Raw genomic sequence first — 15,683 nt, 5'->3', positions numbered from 1 at the left:
TTACTTTCCTACTTTGCCTCATTGATATATATATATATATATATATATATATATATATAATATATATATATATATATATATATATAAAAGGTCTTTTTTAAAGAAACGGGTTCGAGTAAAAAAATGTCATGTGCAATTTATTTTATTTTTTAAAAAAATTAGTGTTGTCCGTTAAAAAAATCCCATTAAAAAGGGCAGTTTTAGCAAAATAGATAAGCCTTACACAATGCAAATTTGTTCTTTTCCGTTAAATTTATTTGGGAGTTTGACTAAAAGTTACCCATATGCAAACATAATGTAGCGATAACCGAAGAATATGGATTTTGAAAACAAAAAGATAACGACAAGTAAATTCACATGCTTAAAATGTCATTGTTAAATAACTCATACTTAGCATACTCAAATTTTACCTGGCGGATCCGTGATTTTCGCTTGTTTGGGAAGTTCAAAAAAAACAATAAATGCTAAATATAAAAAATAATGTTGTTGATGGTAATCGAATGTATGAATTTACTTGAAAAACTTGCGATTTGTCTTTACCCAATTAATTATAAGATTTTAACGCAACATTCACTTCTGATATATTTCCTACTGTTTAAAAGTTAATATATATAATAAACTCGTGTTCGAGTTTTCGTAGAAATCTACTCTATATATACACAACGTAATTTTTCCGCGTGGTGTTCGGGTGAATACCCTCACCTCCACTTAAAGCCGCCCCTGCTAGCATATAGGAAAAAGAAACTACCAGCATAAAATTTACGACAAATAATGTCACAAACTAAAAGGAAATATAAAGTGAGTGGGGAAAACTATGATAAATTAACAAAATAAAGTTTATAGATATGAATTCATCACCATCAATGTCTACATTACAAGGATCCCGACAATTAAAATTCTTTGTCGATTCCATGCGCCAACCAAGCATTCTAGTGTGAGGTCCATAGTTCAGATGACAGTCTGGTGACTAAAAGGCCAAACATGAAGCAAATAGAAAAAATGAAAAGTGAGAAAAGATGCCATCGGAGGATTTGTTTTTGAAGAAAACCAAACTAAAGAGTCGCAACTCTTGTCGTAGGAAGTTTGGATATATGCGAAGGGCTGGCATCTCTTCGTAAGGTCTTTGTCATTAAACTAAAAAATTTGGTAATTAATTAGAAGGGCATTTATGTAATTTAACTTTCAATTTAGGGAATTCATGCTTTTAAAGTAATATAGATATAGATATAGATAGATAGATATATAATACAAATATTCCCACCCACACCCCCCGCGCCCGCGCCCGCCCCCGGTTACAATCTTTCATTTAATAAAACCAAACATAAAAATTGACTTGTCACCTCAACTCCTTTCATTATGTATTCAAAACTTAATAATACTATCATTATTTTCTAAATTCAGCAAATCGTAGTGTTAAATGAACACTTCTCAGTTGATGTGGACCTAAAACTGTGTACATAGATAATATAATGGATTTTTATGCTATCAACAAAGTTTAACATGTTATAAAGGTTATCTCCTTTACTTTTTCAAAGTTATTAATCCACTTATTATGCATAATTACCTGTAATTACAATTTAATTGGTCTCATATTAAAAGAAACTATCAGAGCAGTGGATAGATATCAAACGTTATCTATATACCCTATTTGGCAAAGAATCCGACGAGCTTCACAGATTCCTTTAGTGAAGCTTTTCAAACTATTGTTGTCAAGCACAACCATCTGATTCCCACACCCATACGTCAGATCTCCTCTCTGTCCAATCATTTTTCATAAGCTATTTCCTTTTTTCAGTTTTTTCCTTCCAGCGTCTACTTGTGAACTCTTTATACTAAGCATGTAAATAAAACTAAAAAAAGAATTTACATGACCAATACCACTGTTGCAAATGAGGGACATCTAATTATTAAGGCTGAGGCGATAGGACACAAGAACATGAGGAACTGAGATTCAGATCTCCCTAGTGGTAAACATGCTGGCATTTTGTTATAATTACAGTGAGACCTACCTACCTCAAATGAGAAAGCATTTAAATCTGGTAACAGCTAAGTAGCTATTCCACAAGTTTGTGTAACTACACATTTCAAATGCAAAATCTTTGAAAAACTATGATGTTACAATATCAAGCTCCTTTGACATATTACGCCAGGAGATGCACAAAGCATCCTGCATTCTATCTGGGATGGATGTAGTCTACTTAGTCAGATAAAAGAAAGCGTTGCTAGGCTCTCCGTGGTAGATCCACAAAATCCATGATTTTGACTTGATTCCATAATTCATAGGAATATCTCACCAAGTGATGTAATTGACAGGAGGTGTTTGTGTGGCTATCAGACAAATGCACATCAGCATATAAATTCGTGATTATATACAGGAAGGAGGCATCTTGACCTGACGAAACTTATAGACAAAAAAATGATCACCATCACATAAATATGAAAGTGATATTCTAACCGTTGAGTCAAGTCACCATATAAGAGAAAGCAGTGCAACCAAACTTCCCCTAAAGATGTAAATTTATCTTCTCAGACCACTTGATGATATCCGAGTGAACTCGATCACCTCCCAAGTCTTTGCCAGTAGCACCAGCTGCAACTCTCATAATATCTTCAATCAAAGCAAAATTTCCCATTATATCAACATGGGCTCCACTCTGGGTACCACGACCCTCAAGAAGGTTAGCAGGAGGAGCATGATCATACTCCCTTAAATAAGTTTTGATTCCCGAAGGATTATATCTAGTTCTTCCACGCCATCCTTTTGCACACATGAAGCCTGCACTTAAAATAGGCACTGTCTCATCGCCATCAACAGTGAAAACACCATTCTTCAAGCAACCTTCATTCCCTTCATCAGCTGAAGTTTCAATCTGGAATGGAATATGACATTGTGCTATTGGTGTCTGCTTGTAAACATATGCTCTTTCAGTTGGAATGCCGACTCCATACATTGAATAGATCTCCATATCAGGAGCATTTGGTAACCTGCAGGGTTAATAATGTAAATATAAAATGAAACTCAGAAAATCGAAAGCCTGTTTCTTACAGATCATCCAATTTGAATCAATTTTGCTGAGAACTTTAAGAGGAAAAAGGAGCTGCTAAACTAGGCATTCATATTATTTCCATAAGCCGCAAGAGGGTCAAAGGATCTAACATAGCAGTTAAAGATGGAATCCTTTTCATTTCTTAATTCAAGAGATGGGAGTAACATGTAACAGCTGAAGAGTAAGAAAAAGAGGCAAACAACAGTCTTTATTTGCCCCATTTATTCGCCAATGATGGAGATTTTTATGTTCAGAAAATTTCTGTAAAAGATAACAAGGATTGTTATTAGATGTAACATGTAGAGGAAAAATCTAAAGGGTCATGCACATAGTTTATAGCAAAACTGTTTGAAAATACTAGCAGATTGACAAAGTGCACTCCCACATGAAAAGGCTAAAATTTTCTCCAAAAGAGACTACGATTTCTTTTGCACATAAATGTCGAGGGAAAAGGATAAGAAGATGAAAGATCTTTTCTCCACCAATATCAAGTGACAAGAGGAATCCTCTGTACAAAGACTACGAACCAAAATAATATGGAGACAAAGTCCTAATGGAAGTGCTCACTTGGTTTCCAATGGATTTGACCAGTATTTGTAGTGGGAATACATTGGATCATCCAAATCTTCAGCTATACCATATGAAAAATGAGCACCTCCACGAGCCATCATCTTTGGTGCAACAAAGTGGAGTAAATCCAAAATATCTCCAGCTGTATAAACCTTGTATTCTTCGACTGCTTTTATACCACCAACACCCATGTCATAGTACTCGGTCCACACATCGCATGTGTTATTTGCGATATTAGTGCCCTTCACTGCACCCTGCATATGAACAGACATTAGCTACTTCCAGACAAAAAGAAGTGAGTGGGAAAGAGATAATTCCGCAGAGCTTGTACATACAAGAGATTAAGGCAAAAATTGACATGCCAAAAGTATTAAAACTTGGTAGCTTAGGAACTCAACCCATGGAAGGACGTTGATTGACACATCATATATTATTCATCTTAGATGCTATTTGGTTAAAGCCTATGGTACTATATATGTGTTTTTGTTGAATTGTTTTAGTTAGTTCTCTTTAATATGTGTTTCTTGGTTGTATAATGATCAAAACTCTAGCATTTCCACTTATGTTTGCAAACTTTAAACATTTCTAGAAAAGTTATGATAGATGATAATGGGTGAAGGTGAAGTGTTGAACGCTCTCACTCCTTGACATACTTTCACTGATAAGCAACAGATATTCGATGAAGAAGCTCATTCATCAATAAAGCATATTTAAGCCCCTTTAATGAAATCTGCTTTTCTACTCATATCGGGCAACAGGGGCTTTCCTTTTCATCACTGATTTAACATATATGTCACTCAGTAGAAGATTAAGGAGGCAATATCCTAGAGTATACCATGTATTTGTGGGCTATGCATACTGCCATTGCTAAAAAACTGACATCTTTCATCATATATTCTTCTCTTCGCTTAGTAGCAACATGGTCCTGTTTTCTACTCATTTTACCTGACAGTACATATAATGTTTTGCTTGCCTACTTTGTAATTTTCAGTCAACCGCTCTTTTTTTTATTTATTTAAAAAAAGAGAGCACATTATGTACATGATAAACCGCTCTTCAACACAAGTCCAAGAAATTTACTTGTTTTAGTCTCTTTAGACCGCAATAAATCTATCATACAATATGGGTGGGCAAATTTATGGAGTACCTCATTGAAAATAATGAAGAGTTTAAAACATTATGTACAAGATAGGTGAAATTTAAGAAAGAAACTATATAAGACAAAATTCCATTTTTAGGAAACTTGAGGTGACCATACTTGCTAGAATCAAATATATTTAGTTCATCTTGGTCATAATGTAAGTCTTAACATTCCAACTTTAGAAAAAGGTTAACAAAGAATAAGTATGATCAAAATGACATAATGGTTTTCCAATTGCAAAGTTGTTCAGTCAAAAGCTGCCACGTGCATGAAAGGTGAAAAAAAATGCTTTGAAAGGAGGTGAAGGCACTTAGCAAGAAAAATAAGAAGGTACACAAGCAGACAGTGCTAATCGTTATACCAAGTCATTTTCAAGCCCTTGACCTGCTTCTGTATCCTAGTCCCTAGACCACTCTCTCAGCTCAAGCATGAATAAGTCACTCAACATGTCTAACAAGTTCAGTGGTGGACAAAAAGTATTTTTGTTACATCTATCACTTCTTGAAAGAACCACGGTAGGGACTGCCCTACCATGGAAGTTGATTTTAATGGATGCTGTCCAGAGCATCAATTATCATCACTAACTTCTTCATAAGCTATGGGCAGCTAGAAAGACCCCAAGCTATGCTTGGACATCTTGAGTAGTCGAATTCAAGGGCCTCAAAGAAGGACCTGCTGAAGAAGGGTGGCAAAAACAATTGCAGCTTCTTGAGGTCACCTAAGGAAGTAACTGGAAAAAGAATGTCTTGTATAGAAATTTTAAATACTAAGACATTACGCACTTTCGGTATATAGTTAGACTTAATTTCCTTCCCTCTCATATCCTAAACCTACATAACACCAAGCACATATGCTTGGTTTTTAAGATAGGCAACCATGCATGATGCATTCAATGTGCCTAACTATGACAAGGCATCCAAATCATCTTTGGCAATCCCATAGTAGAAATCTAATGTTAGATGACCGCTCTACCAAAGCTATGCCTCACAAATCTCTTTCTCAAGCATAAAAATTAGAAACCAGAAGAAGAACTTCCTGTCAAAGTGCTAATTCATTTACATATAATTAATTTATTGATGTTCTTTCTTATTTGTTTTGAGCCTTAAAAGTTCTAATTTGCAAGGTGTCCTTAAAATTGTCATGCATAATTTTCAAACAACCCACAATGGAATCAAGGTTGAAACAAAAAGAAGAGAGCATGGAAATATGTACAGAACAAAAAATAAGGAGCATTTGGTTTCTGATTAGCATTACTCTGAAGTCAATCCTCTTAAGATCTGATGAATGTTTCTGTGCTGCATCCTTTCCAAATGCTATCATCCTTCCATAATTAGCATATTTTCCTTTGGATTCTATAGTTTGGTTATCACGATGGCTTGACATCTGACTAGTGTTGTTCCTTAGCTTTCTTTTACGAGGAGAATAGCCTTCTTCAGGTGACCAGTCAAGACCGCCCCAGATTGTCTCTCCTCCTTTTGGTATCATAGACATGGTTGAATCCCATGTTCGCAGCATCTTCATTAAATGCGGTAGTGTTTGAATACGAAATAAATCCTTGTCCATAACAACTGGTGCAATAGCCCTGACATTTAGGTGAATTAGCAATGAAGCTTGTGGGAATTTATACCAAGAAATGAGTTAGCTCTACAGCATCTGTACTCTTTCTTTAATTGGCTGTCAACTAGAAAATATCCACAGGAACTAATTTTACCTTGCAACGGCGATATCTCGTGCTTCAGCTGAGAAAAGTGCAGCTAATGCTTTAGGAACACCTAGAAACGGCCCACCAATATTCATCACTGCTTTAATATGCTTGGCACACCAATCAGGACCACCCCCACCACCCATTGGAGCAGGTGCCTCCACCCATTTCATGAAATGCAAAAAGTAAATGGACCCCATAGAGTGTGGAACAATTACTGCCTTATTGCCCCCATTAGTTGCAACCATCAGTTCTATATTGCTTTTTATCTGGCTTAATGTCTGGTCACGCACCTGATGAAATGAATCGATTTTATCGTTACAATCTATTAAGTTGATTAAGGAAACAACAACGAAAGTATTACAGTTATACCTCAGTATTCTGAAATGAAAGCCTCCAGTCATATGCAGCCATGTACATCGTTTTCTCCTCATATCCTATTCGGGCCAAATTAGCAATCAAAACTGCCCACACAAAATATCCCGGTGCGAAGTAATCTGCAGCAACAAGTCCAGCAACTGGCCTAACTCTAATTCCTGGAGGATCCAACCCAGATTCATTGTCCAATGACATGTGTTCCGCCCAACACAATGGTCTGTTAACCATCACACAAACATATGAACATTAAAAGCAACTTTTCACAATGTTCACGCATATTTAACTCTTAATGGATGGTACAATTCAATGGCGGATTTAGAGTACAACCTACGGGTTCAACAAAACCAGTAGCTTTTGCCCATAGGGAGTATATATATATATATTAAAACTCCTTCAAAAATGTATCAATATTTGACTGTGGGCTTAATTATTATTGTATATTAACTTGAGGTCTTGGTAGAACAGGGGTGCAACCACCATTAGAGTTACCGGTTTGACATAACCTAGTAACTTTACTCAAGCGGTATATTTTGTATAAAATTCTTTGAATATATATAAACAATCTATTCAGAATTCAATAAGCAACCGAGATTTTGGTTCAGAACCCATAAACTAAACATCCTTGCTCCACCTCTCCTGTAGAAACCTATAAACTTCAAATCATGAATCCGCATTTGGTACTATTGAGACAATTGAAGTGAATGTAATTAAAACACAAGAGAAAGTAACATACCTTTTATACACTTCTCCAAAAGTGCCACCCCATAGCCGCTTCCGAAACAATCCTTCAGCACATTGATGTCCTTCCCATAGCTCAAGCCCACAAGTGACAATACCAGGAACAAAAACAACGGGATGTTTAGCCTTTAGCCCTTCGTTTCGTAACTTGATACCTGGAGGATCAGCTACTGGCCCATTAATCGCCTCTGTTACATACTGTGGGAACGATGTTGGCATAACATTGTATGAAAATAACAAAATCCACCATACAGTGCATATGCATCCAACAAACCAACAACAACTGTCTATACATGACCATTTCTGCTTGGTTTTAATCTTTTTAGTTTTCTTATCATCAACATCGTCAAGTACAAGTGGAGGATTTTCATTTTCAGGTGCTTTTCTTCTTCTAATTAACTCCATTCTCTCTTTGCTATAATTCTTTCTTTTTTTTCTTAAAAAGAATATTATTTTATTGATGGAACAAGCATGTTATGTGTAATAGGTTCCTATTATGGTGGATCAAGATTTTAGATTAGTGGAGGGAAAAATAACACTTGTGCTTAATCACTACTAGTGCTATTTTTTTTTTCGAAGGTATGCTCTTAGTATAAACGTATGTGAATCTTAAATCTGTTTATTTGAATGGATTGTGAAACATAATAACTTTGTGCAACTTGTGTGGATTCCAGAATATATAATTTTTGTTTCACTGCTTAAATGAACGCAAAATTGAACAAATAAAGGATTACAGCCTACTCTATATTTCACTCGACGACCGTTTTAGAAAAATATTTTAACTTAAAAGTACTTGTATACACAAGATTGGAGTCAAATATCTAACAGGTTATTCCTTCATAACTTTTCTAAAGATTCACAAATCACAATCAATACGTTGGATGCCAAATCCACATAACAAATGAAATCATAGAAGGAATAAGATGGTCAATATGAACGAACCAAAATATTATGATGTTACATTTGAAAATGTTCTGCTACCAAATATATTGATCTGTAGCTCTGGCCCACTATGTTATGGGCCTTACTGTTTGGGTGGAGATCCCGTCTTTGGTTGTACAATTTGTGAGAAATGGATAGGGCAATTTGCACGATTGGCCTTCATACATAGACGGGTCTTTAATTTTTGGTCCCTCAAATCTCTGGTCTTTAATTTTTGTCCTTCGCTTAAAAAAGTGACCGACAATACCCGAAGTTCTGAAATCCAGTGGAGTAAAAATTAATAATATTTTCACAAGGCATAGGTTCATTCTATTCGGACCACATAGAGCCTATGTCGGAGATGGCAAGCTTTGTCTTGTAAGGCAAATTTTTAGTTATGCCTTAAGGCAAAGTCTGCTGCATAAGATAAACTTTTTGCAAAAGTCTTGCCTTGCGATTTTTTTTTTTAGCTGAGCCGGGATTAGAATCCAGAACCTCAGGATATTTTCGGCCACCTTTTTAAGCAAAGCACAAAAATTAAAAGACCATCAATTTGAGGGTCAAAAATTAAAAACCACCCCAAAAGAAGGCAAATCGGCGCAAAAAAATGAAATGGATATGTATCCACTTTTTAATACGGTAAAAATATTTGAACAAAAATATTCTTATCTATCTAAAACACAAGAAAACTCTATTTGAAACTTTTACAAGTGAAGGTCCAACACATCGTGCTAGAGTTAGAAAACTCCACAGTTATGAAAGTCCAACATATTTTGATGAGTTTCAAAATTTTACAAGTAGTTCTCACTAAAACGAAACGTCAAGTTAAAAAAGTGATCAGTATTCACGTTAAAACTCTATAAATTTCCATTCTGAGATCTGCTTTTTTAGCTCTCTTTCCACAGCCAAAGCTCTGCGACATGCAATATGTGAATCAGTGAATGAGTCAACACAACCTCGTCTATTAGACGACAAACACCCGACTTCGAAAAGCATGCAATTATATATATATATATATATATATAATGAAACATAGCTGACAAAACACAAGCACACGAGAAACACATTTATAAAAGATTTTGTTGCTTGAGAGTTGATAAAAATGAAGTTAGAAAAATTACGAAGTAATTTTACATGTAGAGAGCTTCCGAACTCCAACACACGGAGTTTCATTTGCAAAAGTACCAACCTCTATTGTACTACGCTGGATTTCACATACAAACGTTTGAAACTCCATTTTACTATTTATGCTGAAGTTTCACATATAACCAACTAAATCTTCGACTCGTAACTGGTTATAATCAAGAAACCATCGATTTCGCTTGCTGAGTTGGTAATGCCCAACTTTCATAGTTTCAATTCGATCACTGAAAAAGAAAAATGAAGATAAACTTAAAATAAAACATAAAAAGATGGGCAAATTTTAAGAAAGTAAGGTATAGCAAGCTGTTGAGTATCATCCTCTTTGATACATGAATTATTGCTTGTAGTGGCAAGGAGATAAAAGTAGAAACTGTAAGGTTGGTACTCTCATAACAAAAGAAACTTCTATACTAATTAAAAAATTTAAGGCACATAAAAGAAACTAAGGCATAGGAGAATAATTAAGACAATTCTTTGGGTATATGCTTTCGAGATAGAACTATTCGCAGCTCTCAAACGAAGAGACCGCTTGTCCAATTTTTTTTTTTTTTTTGTTTACTTTTTAAATTAGTACTCCCTCCGGATAAAAAAGAATATCCGCTTAGTCATTTGCACACCTCTTAAGAAAATACTAACTCATAGATAAAAAAAAAGTTAATTTGACTAAATTGTCCTAATTAAATATGTATTGTGATTTGGTCACATAACACTTAATAAGGGCAAATCTGAAAAAATAAAGTTAATTCTTTCTTGATTTGATAAGTAGACATTTTTTTTCATTTAAGAAAAAAAGGTTAAGCGGACACTCTTTCTGATGCGGAGGGAGTATTTTTCTTGGTTTCTGTTATACGTAAGGTGTCAATCCTGTCGGGCTAACCGTTTTAACCGTAGAATCGGACTTGCTAAATAACCGGAACCGGAATCGGGTAGAACCGTTAACCGGTTCCGGCGAACCGTATAATTAGATCCGGTCCGGCTCCAATATTTTAGAACCGGAATCGTTAAGCAAAACCGGGAATGGGCCGGCTTAACCTGCGGAAAATAAAAAAAAAAAAAAAAAAAAAAGGAAAGAGCCGTTGGGCCGTAGTTAATGGACCGTTGGCAACGGTCCATTTGCAAAATGGCCGTTGCCAAACGGCCATTTTGTTAATTTTTGGCCCCCAAATTTTTTTTTTTTAACACTTTAACCCATCCCCCACCCCCATATAAACCCTTCTTCATTTTCATTTTAATTCACACCAATTCACTCTTCTTTCATCTTTCTCTCAAATCTCAATCCTCAATTATAATTATTTTGCAATAACTAGCCACAAAGTCTTATTATAGTTTCAACTTTCAATTATTAATTTTGCAATTATAATATTGTTGGTGGAGTTGGTGATTTTGCAACAATCCGAAGTAGCTTTGGTGGATTTGCAATTCTAGCCGCCTTGACTTTGTTGGAAATTAATCCGGCAATTTGGTACCTTCGTTCTCCAACTCTATCTTTATTTTTCGCAATTTAATTCTAGCAATTTAATTTACGCAATTTAATTTGTTGTAATTTATTTTCTTGTGATTTATTTGATTGTGATTTAAATTAATTCTATTTAATAATGTCAAAGAGATTAAGACGTGGTGCTTCGTAGTAGTAGTCGTATTGTTAGGGGGCGCGCTTAACGAGGAAACATTTGTGGAAGAAACACCTAATGTAGGTATTGATGTTGGTGGAAATAATCCACTTTTAGGTCATGAGGCAATGCAACAACATTTTACCGACACTTTTAATGAAGACTTAAATGATGATGATGAAACACAAACCCCCGAAAATCCCATAGGAGATACATGTCCCGCACAATCACATACACAAGACAAACCGCCTAGAACTCGTAAGCCAACAGAGCACTAAAATTTGGAAATTTATGACTAAGAATAAGGAAAGCCAATCGGCTACATGTAACATATGTGGACAAGTATTTAGTTTTAAGCAAGGAATGGTAAGGATGGTGGAACGGGTACACTAAATTCTCGTATGAGAACCAAACATATGGATGCTTGAGAGCAAACGGGGTTCAAATGTGCGGGGGATTCAAATGACGATAGATCCACGAACCGGTAGAAATTTTAAGTATGACAAGAAAAAAAGAACGCGTAGAAATAGCTAAAATGGTAGCTTATGATTGTTTTTACCATTTTCCTTTCCCTCGGGTTTTGGGGTTTGTTACTTACATTCAACGTTGTTATAATCCGTTATTTGAGGGTATTCCTAGAAGTACTTGTAGAGCCGATGTTATAGATTTGTTTAAAAAATATAGATTTTATTTGCGCCACGTATTTAATTCTTTAAATTGTAATGTTTGTCTTACGGCCGATTTGGGTCTTAGTATTAACCATTTAGATTTTTTTGCTATTACATGTCATTGGGTTGATGACAATCAAGTTATGCAAAAAAGAATTATAGCTTTTTTATATGACGAAGGAAAAGGTCGTCACGATGGAAAATTTTAGCCGATTCAATGTCTACTATTATGAGATTTTTAACATTTATAGAAAAACACTTTGTATTGCTTTAGATAATGCTTCTAATAATACAAAGGCGCTGGTATTTTAAAAAAAGAAATAAACCCTCCTCTAAAAAATATTTTTCATGTAAGATGTAGTTGTCACATTTTAAATTTAATTGTTAAAGATGGTCTTGAGCATTTTGATTATTCTCGTTCAAAAAGTTAGAAATGCTGTTACGTTTTTTTTTTGTAATGCCAATAATAGGGGAAGAATTAGAGATTTTAAGAATGCTTGTGTGGAAAATAACCTTAGACCTAGGAAAATTCAAATAGAAGTTGAGACTAGGTGGAACTACACTTACGTTATGCTACAACAAGCATATGAGTATAGGATTCCCATACAACAAGTTCACAACAAATATAATACCGATAGTCAGGATTGGTTAAATTTTATGCATTGGGAAGATGTTAAAGAATGTATTGAACTCTTAGAAATTTTTTATAATGCAACTCTTGCTTTTTCTAGACAATTTTATCCCACGGTAACCTAATTTTAGCCTACTTAGCGGAAATAGCTAGAGTTTTACAAGAGTATAAACATAAAAAACCCGTTATCAAGCTGCTATTTTTGAAATGATAATCAAATTTAAGTATTTTTTTCCATCCCAACTTTATTTATATTGGGTTCCCTTTTTAAATCCTTGTTTAAACTTTTTATACTAAAAATTTGGTTAGTCAAATTTATACATTTTTAGAAATTGAAGCGGGAACTCAACCATCTTTAGTCAAGCCGACCTCGCTATTGATGATGAGTTTAGAAAAGTTTTTACTCATTATTCTAGTTTGGAAGAACGTGCAACTTTGCTCCACGCCCTACTACTTCTCCAGTAGCAAAAGGGCTTGTCGGGTTTAAAAGTTTTACATTCACAAAACCAACTTCTTCTTCTACTGCAAACTTTGATGAATATAACTTTTATTTGATGCACCCAAATGTAGATATCAACCAACCGGATGAGGTGGACGTCTTAGCATGGTGGAAGAAGTACAAGGCAAGCTATCCGGTACTTTCAAGAATGCTCGAGATATCCTTACGGTTCAAGTATCAACCGTGGCTTCGGAGAGCGCATTTAGCCAAGGAAGACAAAAATTGGAGACCATAGATATTCATTATCCGCCCAGCTTTAGCTTGCAAGTACTAGTGTGCATTCGAGATTGATTAGATCGGAGCGACGCAACCAAAACTCGAAGCGGAGGAAGGCGAAGAGAGGAAGAAATTGAAGATTTGATAGCTAGTGGACCGGACCAATGGAAGACTTTGAAGATATTTCCATGACCGAATATGATGCGGGGGAAATTAACGAAATGGTTCAAAATTGGTGATTTTATTATTCTACTATTTTTGTACAACTCATGTATTATTTGCAAGTTAAAAAAAAATACGAATTGCAAATAAATGTTATCCAAGAATGAATAAAAATATGGCTCATTGAGCTTACTTCTATTTACTTGTGTTCATATTTTTACTTTTATTAAGTTAGGAATATACCTAAAATATACTAAGAATATATACTTATAAGTATATTAAGTTATATAGTATACTTAAACATATATAAGTATATATATATATATATATATAAAGTATATATAATATATAAGTAAGTATATATAGTATATATATTAAGTTATACATATATTTAGTATATATATTAAGTATATATAGTATATATAGTATATATGTATATATAGTATATATATTAAGTTATACCTATATATAAGTATATATATATATATAGTACATATATATACATATATATAGTATATATATTAAGTTATACACATATTTAGTATATATATTAAGTATATATAAATATATATATATATATATTAAGTTATACATATATTTAGTATATATATTAAGTTGTACATATATATAGTATATATATTAAGTTATACATATATATAAGTATATATATATATATAGATATATATATATATATTAAGTTATACATATATATATATATGTAAAATATACATATATATGTATACGAAAAACACTATTCCGTATTGCTGACTTGTCATTAGGTCGTTAGTAAGAATATTTAAACTTTAATTATAAAGTTGTATAACATACGTAAATATACCTACAATATACGAATAAATACTATAATATATATATATAATACAAAAACAAAAAAAAAAAATATTTTAAACACTCCAAAACCGGACCCGGTTTCGGTTGGAGTTTAAAACTGTAAAAACGGAACCGGTTAAGCGGTTCGTTTTAACCGAATCGGCAGCCTCCTTAATCGGTTCCATAACCGGTTCCGGTCGGAACCGGTTGACACCTTTAGTTATACGTGGCAAATGCTTTAGTTATACGTGGCAAATGAAGCAAATAGCCTACTTATTGAGCTAATGATGGTTTTAAGAACCAAACAAACAGTATCTTTATGTATGCTGTGGGCAAAAGTAGAGCATTTTAGATTTATGCATGCCAGGGGCCAACTCCTGGCTGAGCTCTACTTTAGGGAACAAAAGTATATTTTCACAGTAAGGAAATTCCAGTTTGCTCTTCCTAATCCGTGCAATGCAATCATATTAAGGCACTACCGTTGTAGCTTTTCACACAGCTTTACTTAGATATCACATCCGTATAACGTAATTTTTGCACTATTAGCGCAACTTGATCGACTATGTAGTTACAGTAGCTAAGTTATTACACAAATTTTCAAGTTGTAATATCAATCTTGTTATCAAGAGTTATGTGCTGTCCAATGGCAAAGTCACAGATTTATAACGTGGATTCAAAAAGAAATTAGAATGTCAAATTTGATTTTTTGAACCTATAACATAAAGCAATTTTTGAATCACTTTTGCCACTTCACTTTTTCGTATGTCAAAAGGATTCAACAATTTATATATAACCAAAAGGAAACAGTTTCAGATTTTTCCTGAACTTTGCAAAATGTTCCAAATTTGGCATCCGTTTATATATAATTAGATCAAATATAGCCATAACATTGCAAGCTTGGTCCCAACGCGTCCTGATTCACTAACAAGCTTTCTAATATATGAGACTTTACAACGGAAAAGGGTCAAAATTGCACTTGAACTATAGAATGGTCCAGATTAGGTGGTCCCTCATTCTTAGACTTTCCCATTCTTTTGCTATTTTTAAAGCTTTCACTCCCCAGATCCCGGAGTCTAGCCCAACGTCTTCATAAGAGTATGGAAATGATATGTTTGTCATAATAAGTGGACAGTGCTTTTAACCAACAAGAAGGCCATAACTTTAGGCACAAAGACAGAGCAGCAGACCTAGAATGATACAAAGGGCTGGACCATTTAATTTCCCACAATTTAATACAAGAGCATATTATTCATTCTCTGATGTCCCACTTTATGAAAACCATATAGGATGATGAAAAACTACAACGGATAGAAAGCAATGGATATGATATTGACTTCCAGAATATTTTTCAACTCTTCTCATGTCACCCAATTTTGTTGTTTGCCTATTTGGTCACACAAAGTACAACAACCTTCTGGCTAGAAAACAA

At 34.2% G+C, this 15,683-nt stretch overlaps 1 protein-coding gene across 1 annotated transcript; it reads right to left on the bottom strand.

Moving 5' to 3' along the window:
• Positions 1–1,892: 1,892 nt before the first annotated feature.
• Positions 1,893–7,997, bottom strand: LOC132054551 (phospholipid:diacylglycerol acyltransferase 1-like). Its single transcript, XM_059446534.1, has 6 exons — positions 7,572–7,997; positions 6,833–7,055; positions 6,470–6,753; positions 6,013–6,340; positions 3,615–3,871; positions 1,893–2,985 (listed from the first exon to the last, which is right to left on the bottom strand). Exons 1-6 carry the CDS (start codon positions 7,979–7,981, stop codon positions 2,505–2,507), a joined length of 1,983 nt encoding a protein of 660 aa, XP_059302517.1. The 5' UTR covers positions 7,982–7,997; the 3' UTR covers positions 1,893–2,504.
• Between the last annotated feature and the right edge of the window lie 7,686 nt (positions 7,998–15,683).

This window comes from Lycium ferocissimum, chromosome 4, assembly GCF_029784015.1.
Source record: "Lycium ferocissimum isolate CSIRO_LF1 chromosome 4, AGI_CSIRO_Lferr_CH_V1, whole genome shotgun sequence".
NCBI lineage: Eukaryota > Viridiplantae > Streptophyta > Magnoliopsida > Solanales > Solanaceae > Lycium > Lycium ferocissimum.
Note: the sequence above shows the minus strand (reverse complement) of the source record. Positions and strands in the feature narration are given on the sequence as shown.